At 47.6% G+C, this 16,243-nt stretch overlaps 2 protein-coding genes across 2 annotated transcripts; both read right to left on the reverse strand.

Moving 5' to 3' along the window:
• Positions 1-2,012: 2,012 nt before the first annotated feature.
• LOC138917345 (uncharacterized) lies at positions 2,013-12,278 on the reverse strand. The gene is made up of 5 exons (XM_070233356.1): positions 12,029-12,278; positions 11,858-11,962; positions 9,172-9,286; positions 8,698-8,926; positions 2,013-2,119 (listed from the first exon to the last, which is right to left on the reverse strand). Exons 1-4 carry the CDS (start codon positions 12,276-12,278, stop codon positions 8,728-8,730), a joined length of 669 nt encoding a protein of 222 aa, XP_070089457.1. The 3' UTR covers positions 2,013-2,119; positions 8,698-8,727.
• A 1,603-nt stretch (positions 12,279-13,881) lies between these two features.
• POU4F3 (POU class 4 homeobox 3) lies at positions 13,882-15,795 on the reverse strand. Its single transcript, XM_014730363.3, has 2 exons — positions 15,532-15,795; positions 13,882-15,216 (listed from the first exon to the last, which is right to left on the reverse strand). Exons 1-2 carry the CDS (start codon positions 15,649-15,651, stop codon positions 14,320-14,322), a joined length of 1,017 nt encoding a protein of 338 aa, XP_014585849.2. The 5' UTR covers positions 15,652-15,795; the 3' UTR covers positions 13,882-14,319.
• Between the last annotated feature and the right edge of the window lie 448 nt (positions 15,796-16,243).

Genomic DNA, 16,243 nt, shown 5'->3' on the forward strand with positions numbered 1-16,243 from the left:
TTTTTAAGTTATTGTATTTGGGACACCAACCATATTGGAAAAAGAGGAATGAAATAATATTTTACATTCTAAATGTTGACAATCCCATTACTTTTCCCCGACTCAGCACCTTGAACGTGAGCAGGCAGACATATATCCTCCAAACAGGAAATTGAGAGATTCTTCTCTGGCAATTTAACCAGTCCAAAATTTCCCAGAATGAAAGTAATGAGTTTCAAGACTGAAAATTGCTCAGCAGAATAAATAAAAAAAAAGAATGTACCCTAAAAGCTCCCAGAGAGAGAACACAGACTTCCTACAAAAATCAAGCATGAGAAGGGCCTTGAACTTTTCAACAGTAACCCCAAATGCTAGAAGGCAGTGGAGCAATCTCTTCAAAATGCTGAGGGAGAACTAATTCCAACCTAGAATTCTATAACTGGTCAAATTACCATTTAAGTGTGAGAATAGAAGAAAGACATTTTTAGACCTGATCATTTTCAAAGAAATCTGTGTCCATTGCACTCTCTCACAGGTAGCATGTGTCCCACCTAAATGGGTCATACACCTAAAGAGAAGATATAGATTCTGAGAAACAGAGAATTCAACCCAAAAGGAAACCCCTAGGATGATGGTGAAAGGGGATCCTAGGATGACAGCTGTCAGCAGACCTGGAAAGCAACCAGCTCGGCCTGAAGCAGGTCAGAAGACTCCAATAGAGACTTTTTCAAGAAGATCAAACTGATAGAGTGCTTTGTGTGTTTGAAAGTTTTGAGAGGAGATTTACATAAATGAGGAGAATTTGGAGCTCATTAATAATAAACATAACAAAGAAAAAAGCAATAATTATTAATGCCAAGAAAAATAAAATATCACGCAGGAAAGGAAAAGCAATATAGTACCTCACATGGCTCAGCAGTAAATGTTAGCTGAGAATAAAACATGTAAGACGCTGAATATTAATCTAACCCAAATTAAGATTTAACCATATTGGAATGCGGAGGGGCTGGGAATTGGCGTAGGGAATGAGAGAGCGCTAAATCCTCATCTCCTTACAGGGAACTGAACAATCAAGAGGTATCAATATAAACACGATATTTAGAGATAGTGAGGTAAATAGCAAAACAGGAAGCTGAAAGGGTTGAAAGTGACTGCCTGCGGAATCAGGGTATAAGGGGAGGAGGATGCAGGATAGTTCCTTTCCACACCAAGCCTTGCTAAAGATGTGAGTCTTTTAACTATGGACACATATAACTTTGATTTTAAAATTAAATTTAAAAGAAAATAAATCCTACTCTGACTCTTGGCAATAACATCAGCATCACCTAGTTCCTATCTGACCTTCTCAGACACAACTTGAGTTCTCTTCAGAAAAGAAGCAGCGCTTCTCATACTGCCCCCACCCTAGGAAAACACTTAAGCTGGGTTTAAACTCTGAAGAGTCCAGCTACATACAGGTCAGCAGCTGGTTTGTTCTGGAGAAGATGCGCCCATCGCAACTCGTCACGGACAAAGAGGAGGGCCGTGTACAAACTGGATCCGTGCAATGGGTGGCCAACGAGCAGACAGAGGGAGTGGCTCCATCCGTTAGTGATCTACTGTGGTGGCCAGGAATGCACACCTTCCTCTCCAGCTGACTGCTGCTTCTTTATATTGCTTTTTTCAAAAAATCATAATTAAGCTCCATAACTTGGTGCCAAATGACCTTAAGCTAAATCACAGGGTTTGGAGGTTTTCTGTCTCTTCTTTTCAGCTTCCATGACTTTTCTTTCTGGGGAGGAGGGTGGGAAGAGGAGGAGAATGGCATCCGTAGTTATATAGTATGCTAACAGAGCTATCCAGAAAAGTTGAGACTAGTTCCAAAACACTACACGCTGGTAAGGTCAGGTTAACTCAGTCAGCAACTAACAAACAAATTGGTCCTGACTCCCAGGAACGAGCTATCCGTAGTCCCCAATGTGAGTGTAAGCTCCATGGGGGCAGGGGCTGAGTCCCAAGCTCTCTAATAAAACAAATGACAAAAACAAATGTTTTGCTGAATTAACTCATTATATTTCCAGACCTCAGCTATTTCTGATGAAGCCAGGCATCTGCACAGAAATCAGAAAAGACTCCACTTTTCTTCAGTTCTTTGGTCAACCTGTGCTGGAGAATTAAAAAAAAAAAGCAAAAAAGCACAGTTCAGGGTATTCATAATCATTTATATAATTATATTTTTTTATGTTGGCTCAAATGAAGATCTTTAGAAACTTTAAACATTGAATACTTCATACTACCGCTACTTCTGTATGAAATTTAAAACACTATCTCATAAAACACATGGAAGGAAGTCCAGCACAATCTTGAACTTGACTACTGGAATGCTAAATATCAAATACTGAAGTCTTCCAAAACATCTTTTCTTATTTTGAGGCGTCTTTGCTTTGCAAGTACCCGAAGTGCATGTTTAGTCTGCTTTTTGGTAGCTCAGCCTTGGTTTCGAGGGTTCTCTGTGGCCTGTTGTCTCTGGAACACTCAAGGGTCCGAGTGAAAAACTTAAAAGCAGTAACCAGTCCTCCCAAGAACTTTGACACTGTGCTCAGGGAAAAGGAGACAGGGAGGGAAAGAAGTGAAGGAACAAAGGAAGAGAAGCTTTTCTTTTTTAAGGAAGAAAAGTTGGGAGAGAAGATAAAGCCATGCCAGTAGGCACAAGGCAGGCAGGGCCCCATCTGGTCCCTACTCTACAAAACCATTTTTAAATAACAGCTCCCAGTGATCTTCCCATTCTCCCCTGAAGGCTCTAGTTACCCCCGAGGATAACTCTACAGAGAGCAAAGTGTTGCCGAGTTCTTCTAATACACTAAGTTGGTCAAGGAGCAGAGCCCAATGTTTTTATTATTACGAGTTTCAAGTATATATCTTGGTATTCCGAAAGGCAAATGCAAAGAATAAAAATATTGAAATAATATTTACTTTCCATTCTCCTTTAAGGAAGTTATCAATTTTCTGGATGAGATAGTTCCTTTATATTTTTCACTGCTGGTATCTAGGAACAAACAATCCTCTGGAGCAGCATCAGCTCTCAGGTTGGAATGAGATGTCACGAAATCCCCCCCAGCATCATTCACTAAAATCTCTGCTTAGATCCTCCAAGACATGGAGGGGGTCATAGCACGGCCCACTCCTTGGACCGTGTTGACTGCCAGAGCCTTCTTCTTTGTGTGGCATTGAATATTTTTCTCTCTGTGACTTTCATTTCCTAGTTATACATCTCAGGAACCCACAAAACAAGAGTAGGGCTTCTTTCGCATAACAGTCCTTCAGATTTCACCCCTAAAGACTTAAGTCCATTTTCTTCTACAGGAACAAGCGTGGCATAGTGCAGAGTACAGCTCTAGAGGCAGACCATCCTGGGTTTACCTCCTAGGTTCTACCATTTATTAGTTGTGTGACCTTGGACAAGTTGTTTAACCTTTCAGATACCTCATTTATAAAACTTGGATTACAATACATATACTTCAACTAGGTTTGTAAAATATCTTAGGAGGGGCAGCTCTTTGAATACAGGAACACTTCATACCTTCAAATCTCCACCTTTCCTCCCTTCACCTTTGGGGGGAGAGGGTGTGGTCAGGAGGATAATAAGCAAGACTCACTCATTCATAGACTCAATTTCGAATATTTGTTAAATACCTACTACAGTCATGTGCCGCATGATGACATTTTGGTCAATGACAGATGACATATATAACGGTGGTCCCATAAAATTAGTACCATAGAGCCTAGGTGTGTAGTAGGCTATACCATCTAGGTTTGTGTAAGTACATTTGATGATATTCACACAATGATGGAATCACCTAACAACACATTTCTCAGAAAGTGTCCCCATTATTAAGCGATGCATTACTGTATTCTAAAGTGATCAGTAGAGATGTTGCTTGTTTTACTCTTATTTACCAGATTGCCTTTAGGTCTCATTTTTGCCCCATAAAAAAGAGTTTTCACTAGAGTTTACTGTCAAGTTAGGCTATTTGTTCCTATGGGCCACATATCACTGTGCAGGGTGTGTTTGTGGCCAACGGTTCTGGGTGCTGCAACGACTTACCCCATGAGAAGGAGACTAACACAGGAGTGGGAGTCGGGGCTAAACAGTCACAGATGTTTGTGAACTGGAGTGCAAAATTTCTACCACCTTTAATGAAATAAGAATTGAAAGGATTTTGTGCTTCAGGCTATATATCCAAACTCCAGTGTTGGGCACTTTGGTGGGGAAAAAAGTGTCAGAAACATCTTCTTAAATCTGGGTAAGTATTTAGAGTCACATGGATAGATTGTGAAGAATACAGATTCCTGAAGCCCCAGAATTACAACATCACATTCTCCAACCAGAGGGTCTACAGAACCCTTCTCAGTTCACATTCTAGGATTCCATATGTGTCTAACAATGACAATATAAAGCTTTGGAGTAAATATCATTAAAACTCTTCCTTGTGATGGAAAAAACTCTACTGTGACAGTCAGGAAATACAGGCCTTCCCCTCAATGACCTAATAAAATTAGTAGAAGAGATAGGCCATCTTACATGATGCCATAAGCAATAGAAAAATACTCTCAGTGAAAAAATCAAGAAGTAAAAACTATAGTACAGAGAAATTAAGTGAAGGTAGTCAAAAGGAGCAAGCTTCCAATTATAAGATAAATAAGTTCTGGATAGGTAATGTACAATACGATGACTATAGTTAATAATACTGTATTGTATGTTTGAATGTTGCTAAGAGAGTAGATCTTAAAAGTTCTCACCACAAGGGAAAAAAATGTAACTATGTAAGGTGATGGATGTTAAGTAATCTTATTGTGGTGATCATTTTGCAATAGATACATATATGAAATCACTATGTTGTCCACTTTAAACCTATACAATGTTATATGTCAATTATGTCTCAATAAAACTGGGGGTGGGAAGGAGGGACTATAGATCAGAAAGGAGAAACTCTGGCAAGTTGGAGGTGGAAGAGTTGAAGGTGGTTCATGTTCTCATCATTTTACCTGAGCAATGTGGCCAGTAATGCAGACCCTTAAAGGCTAATGAGCTACCGCTGCGAGTGTTAATCCAAGTCAGAAGGGTAGAAAAATGAAGATCTGGGAGCAGAGAACAGGAGCCCTGTTCAGCATTCTCTTATCTGTGGACTCCAGCCAGAGCCGGGATCAGCATGGGTACCCGGTGTCACCCTGGTCAGCCCACATGAATTCCTAGCCCCTCTGCTCCCCACTGCGCTGGGTCTCCCCAGACCTGCTGATGAACTGTCTTGACTGAACCAGGGCTATTTAGTATAAAAAATGTTTTAATTTCTTCCTGCCTCCTATACCTGCCCTGCCTTTAATTTTTAAACTTATAGACATTTTTTCAGTAGGAGGTGGGAGTTGTGTTTCTGACATATGGTTTCAGAAACCTCAACGCTGGGAACCCAGGAGATACCACAATCCATGGCCCCTTCTTCCAGCTCTACTTTGATCATACAACTATCCTTTTGAAAACAAAATAGAAAGATAACATAATCCAAAACAAATATCATATGTAAGACATGCCAGTGCTTATACACATAAGCTCACATAATATCACACCTCGAAGCTTCAGAAGTCATCTGGTCCAACCTCCTCATTTTACTGATAGAGGAGAGGCCAGAGCAGGGAAGTCCCCAGCTCAAAGTCTCAATTCTAGCTGTCGGAAGACTGGTTAAAAAAAAGCAAACCTGGATTTTGACCCCTAATGTAGTGCTTTTTTCACTCCATCACACTGTCTCTTGAGAGATTGATTATTGATCTGAAAAATAATTTTGCCAAAGCCATTTGGAGTCTTTATTGACAACCGGCTTATGGTCTAATTGACATTTTATTTGTGCTTTCAGTCAAATTCTTTCCAGTTTGCTAAACTGGTTTCAGAACTTATTTAATTTCAGTGCTTGTTTAAAAGCTTCTATTTAATCATGGATTCAGATAATCACATCAGGAAGAGCCTTTAGATCACCTAGTCCGAGGGGTCTTAACCTGAGACCCATCAACTCATGGGTTGAACCCAAGGGTCCATGGTTGAACTTCAAGAAGTTAGCAAAACTTTTGGGTGCATAGATGTGCATTTTTCTGAGTTAAGAAAACAGTTTGCCTCAGATTCTCAAGGGAGTCCACAAATCCTCATCAAAATTGAACTATCTAGCTCAATTTTCTCAAGTTAGAGTTGGGGAAACTGAAGCACTGAGAAGTGAATAGAGTTGCCAAGATCCCAGAGTAAGGCCTGGAACTCAGACCTCTTTGTGCACATTGCAGGTTCCTTCCCACTCCACCATGTGGCCTGTGCTCAGTATGCTGACCAGAGATGATTCCAGGTCTCCCAGGTGACTCTCTTCCAAGTCACGCTTTTCACTACAAGGGGACTTCACTGAGAGAGTGTGCAGGGTTCAATACAAATCAACCCCACCTGGAACAATGGCTCCTTGTACATCTCCCAGCAGTCAGTCAGGATCACCGCCTTGCACTTTCGTCAGAACACATATTCTGAGGTTCTTGCTCCCTCACACATGAAAGCTGAGATGAAATGTCTGCAGTCTGGTGCTCACCCCAACCCTAGATGGATCACTAGATGATATTGTCAATGTCCCCCCCCCCCCCGACCCCAGCCTCATCATACCTGTGTCCAGCAAGAAAAATTCATCTTACTGGAGAAGTCAGCTCACTTGGAGGAGACAATGAAGTGAAGATAAATTTTTAACAGAATCTAACAAAACCAAGCACTGTATGAATTGAAGTATCCAGTAGATAAATATACCTCCATTATATGTGTAGTGTCTAATTCCATAGTAATAACAGATAGGCTGCCTTAAATTCCATTTGGAAGGAGGTAGAAAGAACTCAAATCAACCTATAAACACTCTTTGTGTCTGTGAGTAGGCAGTTTTTATACATATGGGATCTACAATTCCAAAGTAATTGTTGGTCAAAGAAAAGATTCACAATTTTCAACTGCCCATTCATGTCCTACTTTTAAATTATTGATTTTATGCAAAACTTCCTAGGATTCTTGGTGTAGGAAGGTTATTCAAGATTATTATATCTCTAGATCTCTGACACCATAGCAAGAAGTTAATGCACAATGACTAAAAATGACAAATCAAGAAATGACAGCTAATAAAATATCTTTGGAGTATACACCAGAAATTGAGAATGTTATTTGCTTTCAAACAAAAGGAACTGGATAACTTGGGTCAAGGGTGGTAGAAAGACTTTTCACTGCAAATCTTCTATTTCTTTTGAATTTGAAGCATGTATTATTTAATCAAAATACTAGGAAATAAACCTTGAACTTAAAAAAAAGAAGAGAGAAACAGTGTCAAATATATATTATTTAAACATGTAATTAACTTCCAAAAGAAACAGCCAAAAGTGACTGAGGGTGGAGGTTGGTCAAATTGCCCTTCTGTACTCAATTTTTAACTATATGCATGAATTACTTTGACAAAATATAAAATTAATTTTTAAAAAGAAGGAAAATCACCTCCCACCAACTTGTTTTACAGATAGAGAAACTGAGGCCCCGAGGATGGGAGAGTCAAGTTTTGCCAGGCAGCAGAGCATAGATACACACTCAGGTTGCTGTGTCTCAGGCCAGAGCTTTCCTTAACATGGACAAGACTCTTGGAGTGGCTGGTGTCTAAATGCCTTCTAATTATTGCTATTGTTATTATTATTATTAGATTAAGACATTTTTTAAATATTTGAATAAAATTGACCTCTCCTCATTCTGATCCTCTGTGCTGATAATTGCACCCTTTTTTATTCATTCAATTACAAGCAAATTGACAGAAGACATTTATATGAGGCAGCTTAAGCCCCAGCTAATGGAGTGCCTAATGACTAATTGATCAGATCCCAACCCGGAGAGCAGCTTTGAGTGGCCTAAAGGAATTTATGCAATTAGTTTAGGTTTGGTAGAAATTGAGTGCATATGAAAGTAAGCTTTTTATGGTCTTGATTTATGAGAGCTGGACATTATATCTGCCAAGAGGTGAGCGTCTAGCAAAGCCCCAGGCATTGAGGGGCTCTGTCGCAGGGGCAGGCGGGGATGTTGGGTTTTGGAGTTGGGCTGGTGTGTGTGTGTGTGTGTGTGTGTAGGGGGAAGGGGGGTTGTGAGTTGAGGAAAGAGAGACATTGGGATTGGGAGTGGGGTTGGGCCAGAGACCTCTTGAAATTATGGTGGTTCTCCCACCTTATGAAATTCAAAGTAAAAACAATATTAAATGCTGTGTATAAAAAAGTCCCACAAAATTTTGATTTTCCCAGGACAAACACTAGGATTTTGTGTGTGTGTGAAATCTTAAAACCAAAGCTAAAACTCAAAAGAGAGAGAGTCCTGTATTCCGTACCAGTTTGCCTCCAGCGCCGGGCTGGGCAGGGCTGCGCTGAGGTAGGGGGCAGAGAACTGACGTTTTATAGGGACAAGTACTCCACTCGTTGGGGACAGGAAACACCGGCTAGAGAGGACCCCCAGGAAGAGCCTGGGCCTGGCCGTCCATCTTTCTCTCCGAGACGCTCCTCCCAAACTTCGGGGGGCTCCGCAGGCCGGAGCGCAGCAGAGGGGAAGCCCTCTCCGGAGGCGCTGGGAGGCGCCGGGCAAACCCCGACCCCGCGGGGGAGCCCTGGGAGCCGGGCGGTGCGGAAGCACCGTCGGGGGACGGAGGGAAACCTGACCTGATCGGAAAAGAGCGATCGAAGGGGAGACTAATTCGTCCGCCGGGGTCCTCGCTGGCTCTGGCTGCCCGCCGGGGCGGGGTTAGCGCGGGGGCTCCGGCAGCTCCGCGGAGGAGAGAAGGGGGAGGGAGCTTTCTGCGCGCCCCTGGGACACGGCCCACCTCGGTCTTGCACGTTGGGGTCAGAGCTTCGCGCTTGCGAGGCTGGAGGAAAGCTAAGAGCCGGTTCTCTGGAGACAAGTAAACAGACCGACAGACGGGGACCAGAGGTGAGAGGCGGCGCGAATGCGAGGGGAGAGACCCGCGGAGACGGAGCGCGCGGGTGGAGGGCCCGAAACCCGGCGAGGACAGCGGGCTCCCTCGGCTTCCCTCCCTCCTCTGCTCGCGCCGCGTCTCCAGCCAAATCTGACGCGCCTGCTCCACCTCCACCCCAGGCGGGCCCCCTCCCCTGCCCCCTACCAGGGTTAGGTCTCACCTGGGGAGGCGTGCCGTGAAGAAACCGGGTTTTTGCCAGATCTCTCCACGAAATGCTGTGTTCACCACTTGCCCTGGGCAAGTTACGTAAACACTCTGTGCCTCCAAGTTCTCATCTGTAAAATGGGGGTTAAAATGGTACCTGCTCATGATGCTGTCTAAGGATTAATAAATTAATACACGTAAAGTGCCTGGAACAGTACCTGACATACAGGAAGCCCTCAATACTTGTTAGATATTATTATTCATTTATCCAACAAAGCTTTGTGAAGCGCTCACTCTCTGCGAGGCCCTGCCTAGGTTCAGGGAGGCAGAGGGGAACTGGGCCGACGTGGTACTTGCCCTCCCCGAGCGCGTTTACTGCTAAATAAATAAACAGGGTGTTATCAGTGAGTAAGAAAGACTAAGAAAGAAAGAAAAGGGGTAGTGCGATGGCGTGACTGGGGAAAAGAGCAATTTTAAGTGGAAGGAGCCAGCTAAGTCCCTCTGCCCCTCTCTGTGCCTCAGTCTCTCCCTTCAGTAAAACGAAAGGCTTTTACTGACTCTTTCTAGAGCTGGGTGCCAAAGGTGGGAGCTGGGCGGGGGAGAGCGAATCAGAGACCCCATCCTCTTCGCCTCCTCTGCCCACTGGAGCTCCGCCCCTCAGGGGGGGAGCGCCGCGCTGAGTCTCCAGCGGTCACAGAAGCCTGATGCTTGCCAGGAATCTGCAAGGGAGGAAGGCTGGAGTTCAAGGAACCGCCTACTGGGGTCAAGCTTCTAGGAGGGAACTATGTATGCGCACCATGGACTCCTGGAGAGCGAATTCACTGTCCCCTCCATAACTGGGAGGCACAGTGTGCAAAGAGATTTCTTTTACACTTTCCGGCTTGCCCCTGACAACCACGTGGCAAGCCGGTGGACACTGCTACCACCCTCATTTTATAGATGAACAGACTGTGGCTCACAGAGGGGGAAATGTTAATCCCACCTGACTCTAAGCCCTGAGTTTGACCCTGCTACACTACCTCTCACTTTTCTGAGTATAAATAATGTTTTAAAGATACTAAATATCCATTAATGCCTACTATGTGTCAGGCCCTGGGCTTATGTGGTTTCATTTAATCATCAGAGCAATCTTGAAAGATAGTCTTTTTTCCAATTTTTCAGATAAGGCCACTGAGGCTCAGAGCCCTGAAGTCACTTACTCAGGAAAGAGATGGAGTAGATATTTCATCTCATGTCTGTCTACTCCAGAGCTGGAGCTGTTTCCATTTCAGCAGAAAGTAAAAAATTCAGCCTCCAATGGAGGGCACTCTACCAGGGCAGAGGTCACCGCCGACCCTCCTCCCTGTTTCTCCTCTGGGTTCCCAGGGCCTGGGTCATGGAGCAGCCCCTCTCTACCCATGATCAGCACAGAGTGAGGCAAAGGCTCTTCTGATTTAAACAGGAAGGAAACTGGCTGCCTTTGAATGGAAGCTTGAGATGCAGACACCACCTGGACCCTGAACCCACTTCCAGGGAGACTTGTCTATTCCCCAGGGTCTTTGTTCTTTCCTACAGTCCCTAGAATCCAGAGAGGATTGGGCTGGAAGGGGTCCTTTCATGTTACAAAACAAAAACCTTATTCATTCATTCAACAGCACCTATTGCCTGCCACTCTGGGCCAAACCATGAGCTGGGAGCTGGATGTGAAACAATGAACAAAACTGACACTACCCTAGGCACAGAGAGAGAAAGCTCCTGGCCAGAGGTCACACAGCTCAGACTCAGGAAAGGCAGGATTCCTGCCTCCAAGTTCTGCCTGCCAGGGCTTCAGCCATGCTGGCTGATGTATGCCTGGCTCCTTCCAGGTCAGGCCCTGGTTCTAGCTAGGGAGGTGCCTAGAAGCCTTTCCCCTGATCTACAAGTGACCCTCAAATTCCCACCTTGAGACACCTGATGCAGCTTTCCATACAAACTGTCCTGAACGTTGACTTCACTTTCTCTTGGTACAGTTTAAAGCCACTCCCAGCTGGGCCTTGGACAGTGAATGTTGCAAGTTGGCAGGATTTGGGAAAGGAAAATCTGCACCAGGGTGCTTTTCAATTACTCAAAAATAATTTTTGTGAGGTTTTACAGCCATCAGCAGAGGCTCGGAGAGGTGGTGTGACTTGACTAAGGTCACATGGTTAGGAAATAGCCCACCAGGAGGCAAACCAGGCCTGTGTGAACCCGAAACCGGCTGGTACCCACCCAAGCCCCACCTTCAAGAGGTCTGTGCCTCCGCCAGACAAGTGGCAAAGGCGACGGCACAATGCCGGAGAACACACAGCTCCCGTTGCTTCCTGAGCAAGCCCAAGGAGTGAGGCGGAGGCGCCGACGCGGCGCACTCACGGGGTGGGAGAGGGTGGAGCGCGTCGTGGACCGGGCCGCAACTCCCGCCTGCAGGTAGAATTTGGTCAAAACACTCCAGCGTGCAGGCGGTCCGGGGCGCCTGAAGCGGCCGCGGCGCAGAGGCGCAGGTCCCACTCGTAACCTAGCCCGGCGCTTCCGGCGCAGATCTTGCGCCCAGGAGGCTCATCTCGCCCTCTCCAAAAAGTCTCCCAAACTTTTGCGGTTATGAATTAAAAAAAAAAAAACTAAATAAATAACAACAGGGAACTTTTCAAAAAGGAGATGGAGGCGGATATCGGGTTCTTTCTCGGGCCAGAAAAGCCGAAGGCTCTTACCTGCAGGAAATCTCGCAGCCCGCAAAGGCGCGTCTGTCTGGAGCGCTTCGCTTCGGCTCGGGACGCTCACGGCCGCCTCCTCTGCAGCCCAGCTGGGCTCCGGCCCTGTGTTTTATACCACTATAGGCAATTAATATTGCATCAGCCGTATTTTAAATTTTCAAAACCCACAATATAATGTAATGGCATAAGGGCATTTATTATTAAAGGACACCCGATGGAGAGGGAGGTGGAGGCATCGCTGGAGCTGTTGCGCAAGGCGGGGCAGAGGGGCTGAGGTCCGGGTCTGGGGGCGATCCTCAGGATTGCTTTTGCAATAGGGGGGCGCGCTGCGCGGAGGGGAGACCCGCTCTGCTTGGAATTTCGGGCCAGAGATCTGATGACCCAGAGCTCTTTGAAGACGCAGTGGAGAAATGTGCATACGACTCCTGGACTTGGAGCATTAATTTTTAAATCATGAAGGTGTTTCTGCGGCTCACAAATAAAAAGGTTTCTTCCTCCTTTTAGAGGGAGTGGAAGAGAGAGAATGGATCTGGTATCTGCTGAGCATCTACTGTGTACAGGGCACTAGGCTAGGATCTTTGCAGCAGACATCTTATGTAGGCCCCTCAGAGAAGCCGAGATAGACCCTTGGGTGACAATTCCACGTGAATTTCTGAAGAGATCCCAAGGGACCTCAACGGACTCTGTCCCAGCGAAGAGTACTTGCCTGCCTGTTTGCATCCATCCCCTCACTTTCTGGCTAGCCCTTTGCTTCTTTTAAAATAGTGTTTCCTGTTAAGCGCCAACCACTACCAGGCGCCTTAAATAAACAATCTTAGTCCCGACAATAACCTTCCGAGGTAGGCATTAGCATCTTCATCCTGCAGACAAGCAATGGAGGCTCGGAGAAGTTAAGAAATTGCCCTCAGTATCGAACAGCCAATGAGTGGAGGCACTGGGGGCTCCTACTCCCATCAGTCAGGCATCAAAGTTTGCGCAGTCTGAGTGAAGTTGAGAAAAAGAGGCTGATAAATTCGCACGCGGGGACCCGTGGAGGGAAGTGCCTTGAAACCCTGAGGTCGGGAGACTAGCGGCGGGATCTCCTGGAGGGGATGAGGGTGAGAGGGTGAGGCGGCTGAGGAAGAGGAGAAAATAGAGCAGATGGCCGGAGACTGGCCTGCAGAAGTGACAGCCCAGCTCTTCCGGGTCTCACTTTCAAAATCCTTTCCAAGACTAGTACTTCTTAGCTTCTGAGAAAGAAAAGCACTGCGATTCGGGTTGAAAAATAAAGCATTTATTTTATAAGTTAATTCAAGGGTGAAGAGAGAAGAAAACAACATTTTATTTGTGTCTTTTCGGAGTATGAAACCAAAAGTCACACAGCAACACGCAAATTACATGAAGCAACGAAAGATAAAACGTGACGGGGCGGTCTGGCCCCTCTTTCCGCCCAAAACTATAAGTGAACTCCCACCCATATAAGGGGGATGGAAAGAAGCGAAGTTAAATAAATAATAGGAAACGATGCTAACAACAATAAGAAAAGCGCAACGAGGTTAGACGTGTTGGAAGGACTTGCATATGATTTGGAGAAGTTACAATTACTTTCGAGCGGCCGCCTCTACGCTGCGCTGGGAGTCTGGCTGGAGCAGCGAGCTCTGGTCAGAGAGTCCTCAATCTGTCCGGATCAGTACCAATCCCCCGCTCTCCAGCAAGCGGTAATCACCCCTCAAACGCTAGCAGATGTGGAGGATGGGCCAGAGCGGGTGCCGGCTGCTGCTTGCAAACAGCTAAGGGATCCCAGCATTTTCAGTCGCCAAATTGAGCCCACCTTGTCTGAAGCCCGACTTACCCGGAGAACAGCTCGGAACCCCAACTCCCCGCACCCTATCCCTGAACCTAATCCATGCCACCTTAGAGAACTTACAGCAGACCAAAGGATGAGGGGGATAAAATTTAGGCGGGGAAAGGAGTATAAGGCTATCCTTTGGAAACATACATGTATTTTATATATTCTAAATAAATCTCCAGTACGTTTGTGCCCCAGTTAGACTTTGTGTTATTATTTATCACTTCCTTCCCATCCCTTCACCGCTTGCCTAATTGCTCTTAGCAAAGTGGCGCCTTGACCACATAGTCGTGCGGGCAGGCCAATTCACTATCGCCTGCGTTTAGGCTCCTGCCCTGAGGTCGCACAGTCCGGCCCGCGAGGGTGATTTTCAGCACCACGGACAGCACTACTCCCTCCAGGCCTGCCTTTCATGAATTTTTTTCTTAGTGCCAAAACTTTTCTGGTGGGAATAGGAAGGAAAAAACATAAAGAGAAGGCCGGGAGGCAATCTGGCGGGATAAAGGGGAAAGTCTGTGGCTTCAGGGGAGAGAACCTGACCTGCCAGGAAATGTCCTGGAGTCCCCTATAACCGTTCCCCCCAGGACGTACACTCAGCTCTCCCGGCCCCGGACGCTGCGCCCCACCGCAGTCAGTGGACAGCTGAGTACTTCATTCGTTTCTGTTTCTGTCTCTGGTTGCAGAACCAGACCCTCACCACGTTCTTTTTAAGGTCCAGTTTCTCAGCGATGGCCGCAATCTTCTCGGAGGAGGGTCGCGGCTGGATAGCGAAGTAGGCCTCGAGTGAGCGCTTCTCCGGCGCCGCAATGGACGTGCGTTTGCGCTTTCTCTCACTGCCGTTGAAGAGCTCCGGCTTGCTGTTTTTCTCTCGGTAGGCTGCCTCGGCTTCCTCCAGCCACGCCTGGAGCACTGGCTTGAGCGCGATCATATTGTTGTGCGAGAGAGTGAGAGATTCGAACCTGCAGATGGTGCTCTGACTGAGCGAGCCTACGCCGGGAATCTTGAGGTTGGCTAGAGCCGCGCCCACGTCCGCCTGGGTCACCCCTAGCTTGATGCGCCGCTGCTTGAAGCGCTCGGCGAAGGCCTCGAGCTCTCGCGGGTCCGACTCCACGTCGCTGAGGCATGTGGGCATGGCGCTGTGAGGCGCCACGGCGTGTGGGTGACTCATGCCCATGGCCTGGTGCAGGTGGCCCATGGCGCCCAGGTGGTGCGGGTGGATCTGCGCCGGCATCACCGAGTGCTCCGGGGCACCCAAGCCGCTCACGCTCAGCGTGGGCGAGATGTGCTCCAGCAGGTCGCCCTCGAGGCCCTGGTGCACCGCGTGGTGTGGGTGCGAGGTGAGCGCGGCCGGGTGGGAGATGGGCACGGTGGACGAAGTGGACGTACAGGGCACGCTGCTCATGGTATGGTAGGTGGCGTCGGGCTTGAATGGATGGTTCTTGCCGTGGGAGACGATATCCACAGCCGCCAGAGCTTCGGCGCGTGCCAGCAGGCTCTCATCAAAGCCTCCAAATATATTACCCTGCAGCTGCAAGCGAGAAGGCGCACAGCACGGTCAGTGGGGAATACTGTCAACTCAGGATTAAAACACATTTTCAAGCAACCGAGATGCGTCTCCTCAAAGCCCAGGTCATAAAAATTAATACGGGGACAGAGGCTCTGCTGGAACAGACGTGTGGATCAGAGACATGAATGAGAGAGAGCGCGCGCCGGGAGAGAGCGTGGGGGAGACAAGGAGAGGGGTTCAGACAGCGGTGATTGTTCTGGGCAACATGAAAAAAACATGAAGCAAGTGCCTGTCAAAAAATGTGCCTTAGAGCGGTAATTACGCTCCACTACGTACCTGCGGGGCTGGGAGACAGACTCGGCGCATGGCCTCGGAGCCGGAGTGCAGGCTGGAGAATTTGGGTTCTTGAAGCACCGGGTGCATGCCGAAAGGCTGCTTGGTGTTCATGGCCATCATCTTCGCGCGCCTGGCAGGGAGGCAGCGAGGGACATGGATCAGGCTCTTCTCGTTCGCTCGCCGCGCTCCAAGTGAACGCCGCTCAGCGCCCGCGCTCTCCTCGCCCTCTCGCTCGCTGCCTCCCCTCTCCCCCACCTGCTTCTTCACTCATCTTACAAGCAGCCTGCCAGGAAGGGCCCGGGCGCGCGCAGGCGTGCTCACGCGCCCGGGACTCGCAGGGGCGGCCCGGGAGGCGAGGCCAGGCAGCAGCACTCCACGCGCCTCTCTGTGCCCGCCACGGTCGCCCCCGCCACAGCATTTATACCCCGGCCCCACTGGCTTCTCCCGGTCCGCCCCGCCCCACCTGGCTCCAGCCCGGCAGACTTTCCGGATTCTTTCTTCTTCGTAGACATTTTTCCCCCCAAGTCCCAAACATCTCCTGTCCTGTCCCAACTCGCACTGCCCAGATCGAAGGGCAGCCCCGGGCTGACCAGGAAGCTGACCCTACTCCAACCCCCTATCACACACACACACACACACACACACACACACACTCCTTGTCGGCCCGGCTGCCGCCAACTGCCCATTTCCAGGGCGCTCCTGGCCCCACGCC

Source organism: Equus caballus, chromosome 14 (genome assembly GCF_041296265.1).
Source record: "Equus caballus isolate H_3958 breed thoroughbred chromosome 14, TB-T2T, whole genome shotgun sequence".
Classification (NCBI taxonomy): domain Eukaryota; kingdom Metazoa; phylum Chordata; class Mammalia; order Perissodactyla; family Equidae; genus Equus; species Equus caballus.

Coding starts and splice junctions, on each gene's coding strand:
- POU4F3 (XM_014730363.3), bottom strand. CDS start 15,651: ATGATGGCCATGAACACCAAGCAGCCTTTCGGCATGCACCCGGTGCTT. Junction 15,217..15,531: donor TCTGTCTCCCAGCCCCGCAG/GTACGTAGTGGA, acceptor TCTCGCTTGCAG/CTGCAGGGTAATATATTTGG.
- LOC138917345 (XM_070233356.1), bottom strand. CDS start 12,278: ATGCACATTTCTCCACTGCGTCTTCAAAGAGCTCTGGGTCATCAGATC. Junction 9,287..11,857: donor GGCTGCGAGATTTCCTGCAG/GTAAGAGCCTTC, acceptor CCCATTTTACAG/ATGAGAACTTGGAGGCACAG. Junction 8,927..9,171: donor TTCACGGCACGCCTCCCCAG/GTGAGACCTAAC, acceptor ACTTGTCTCCAG/AGAACCGGCTCTTAGCTTTC.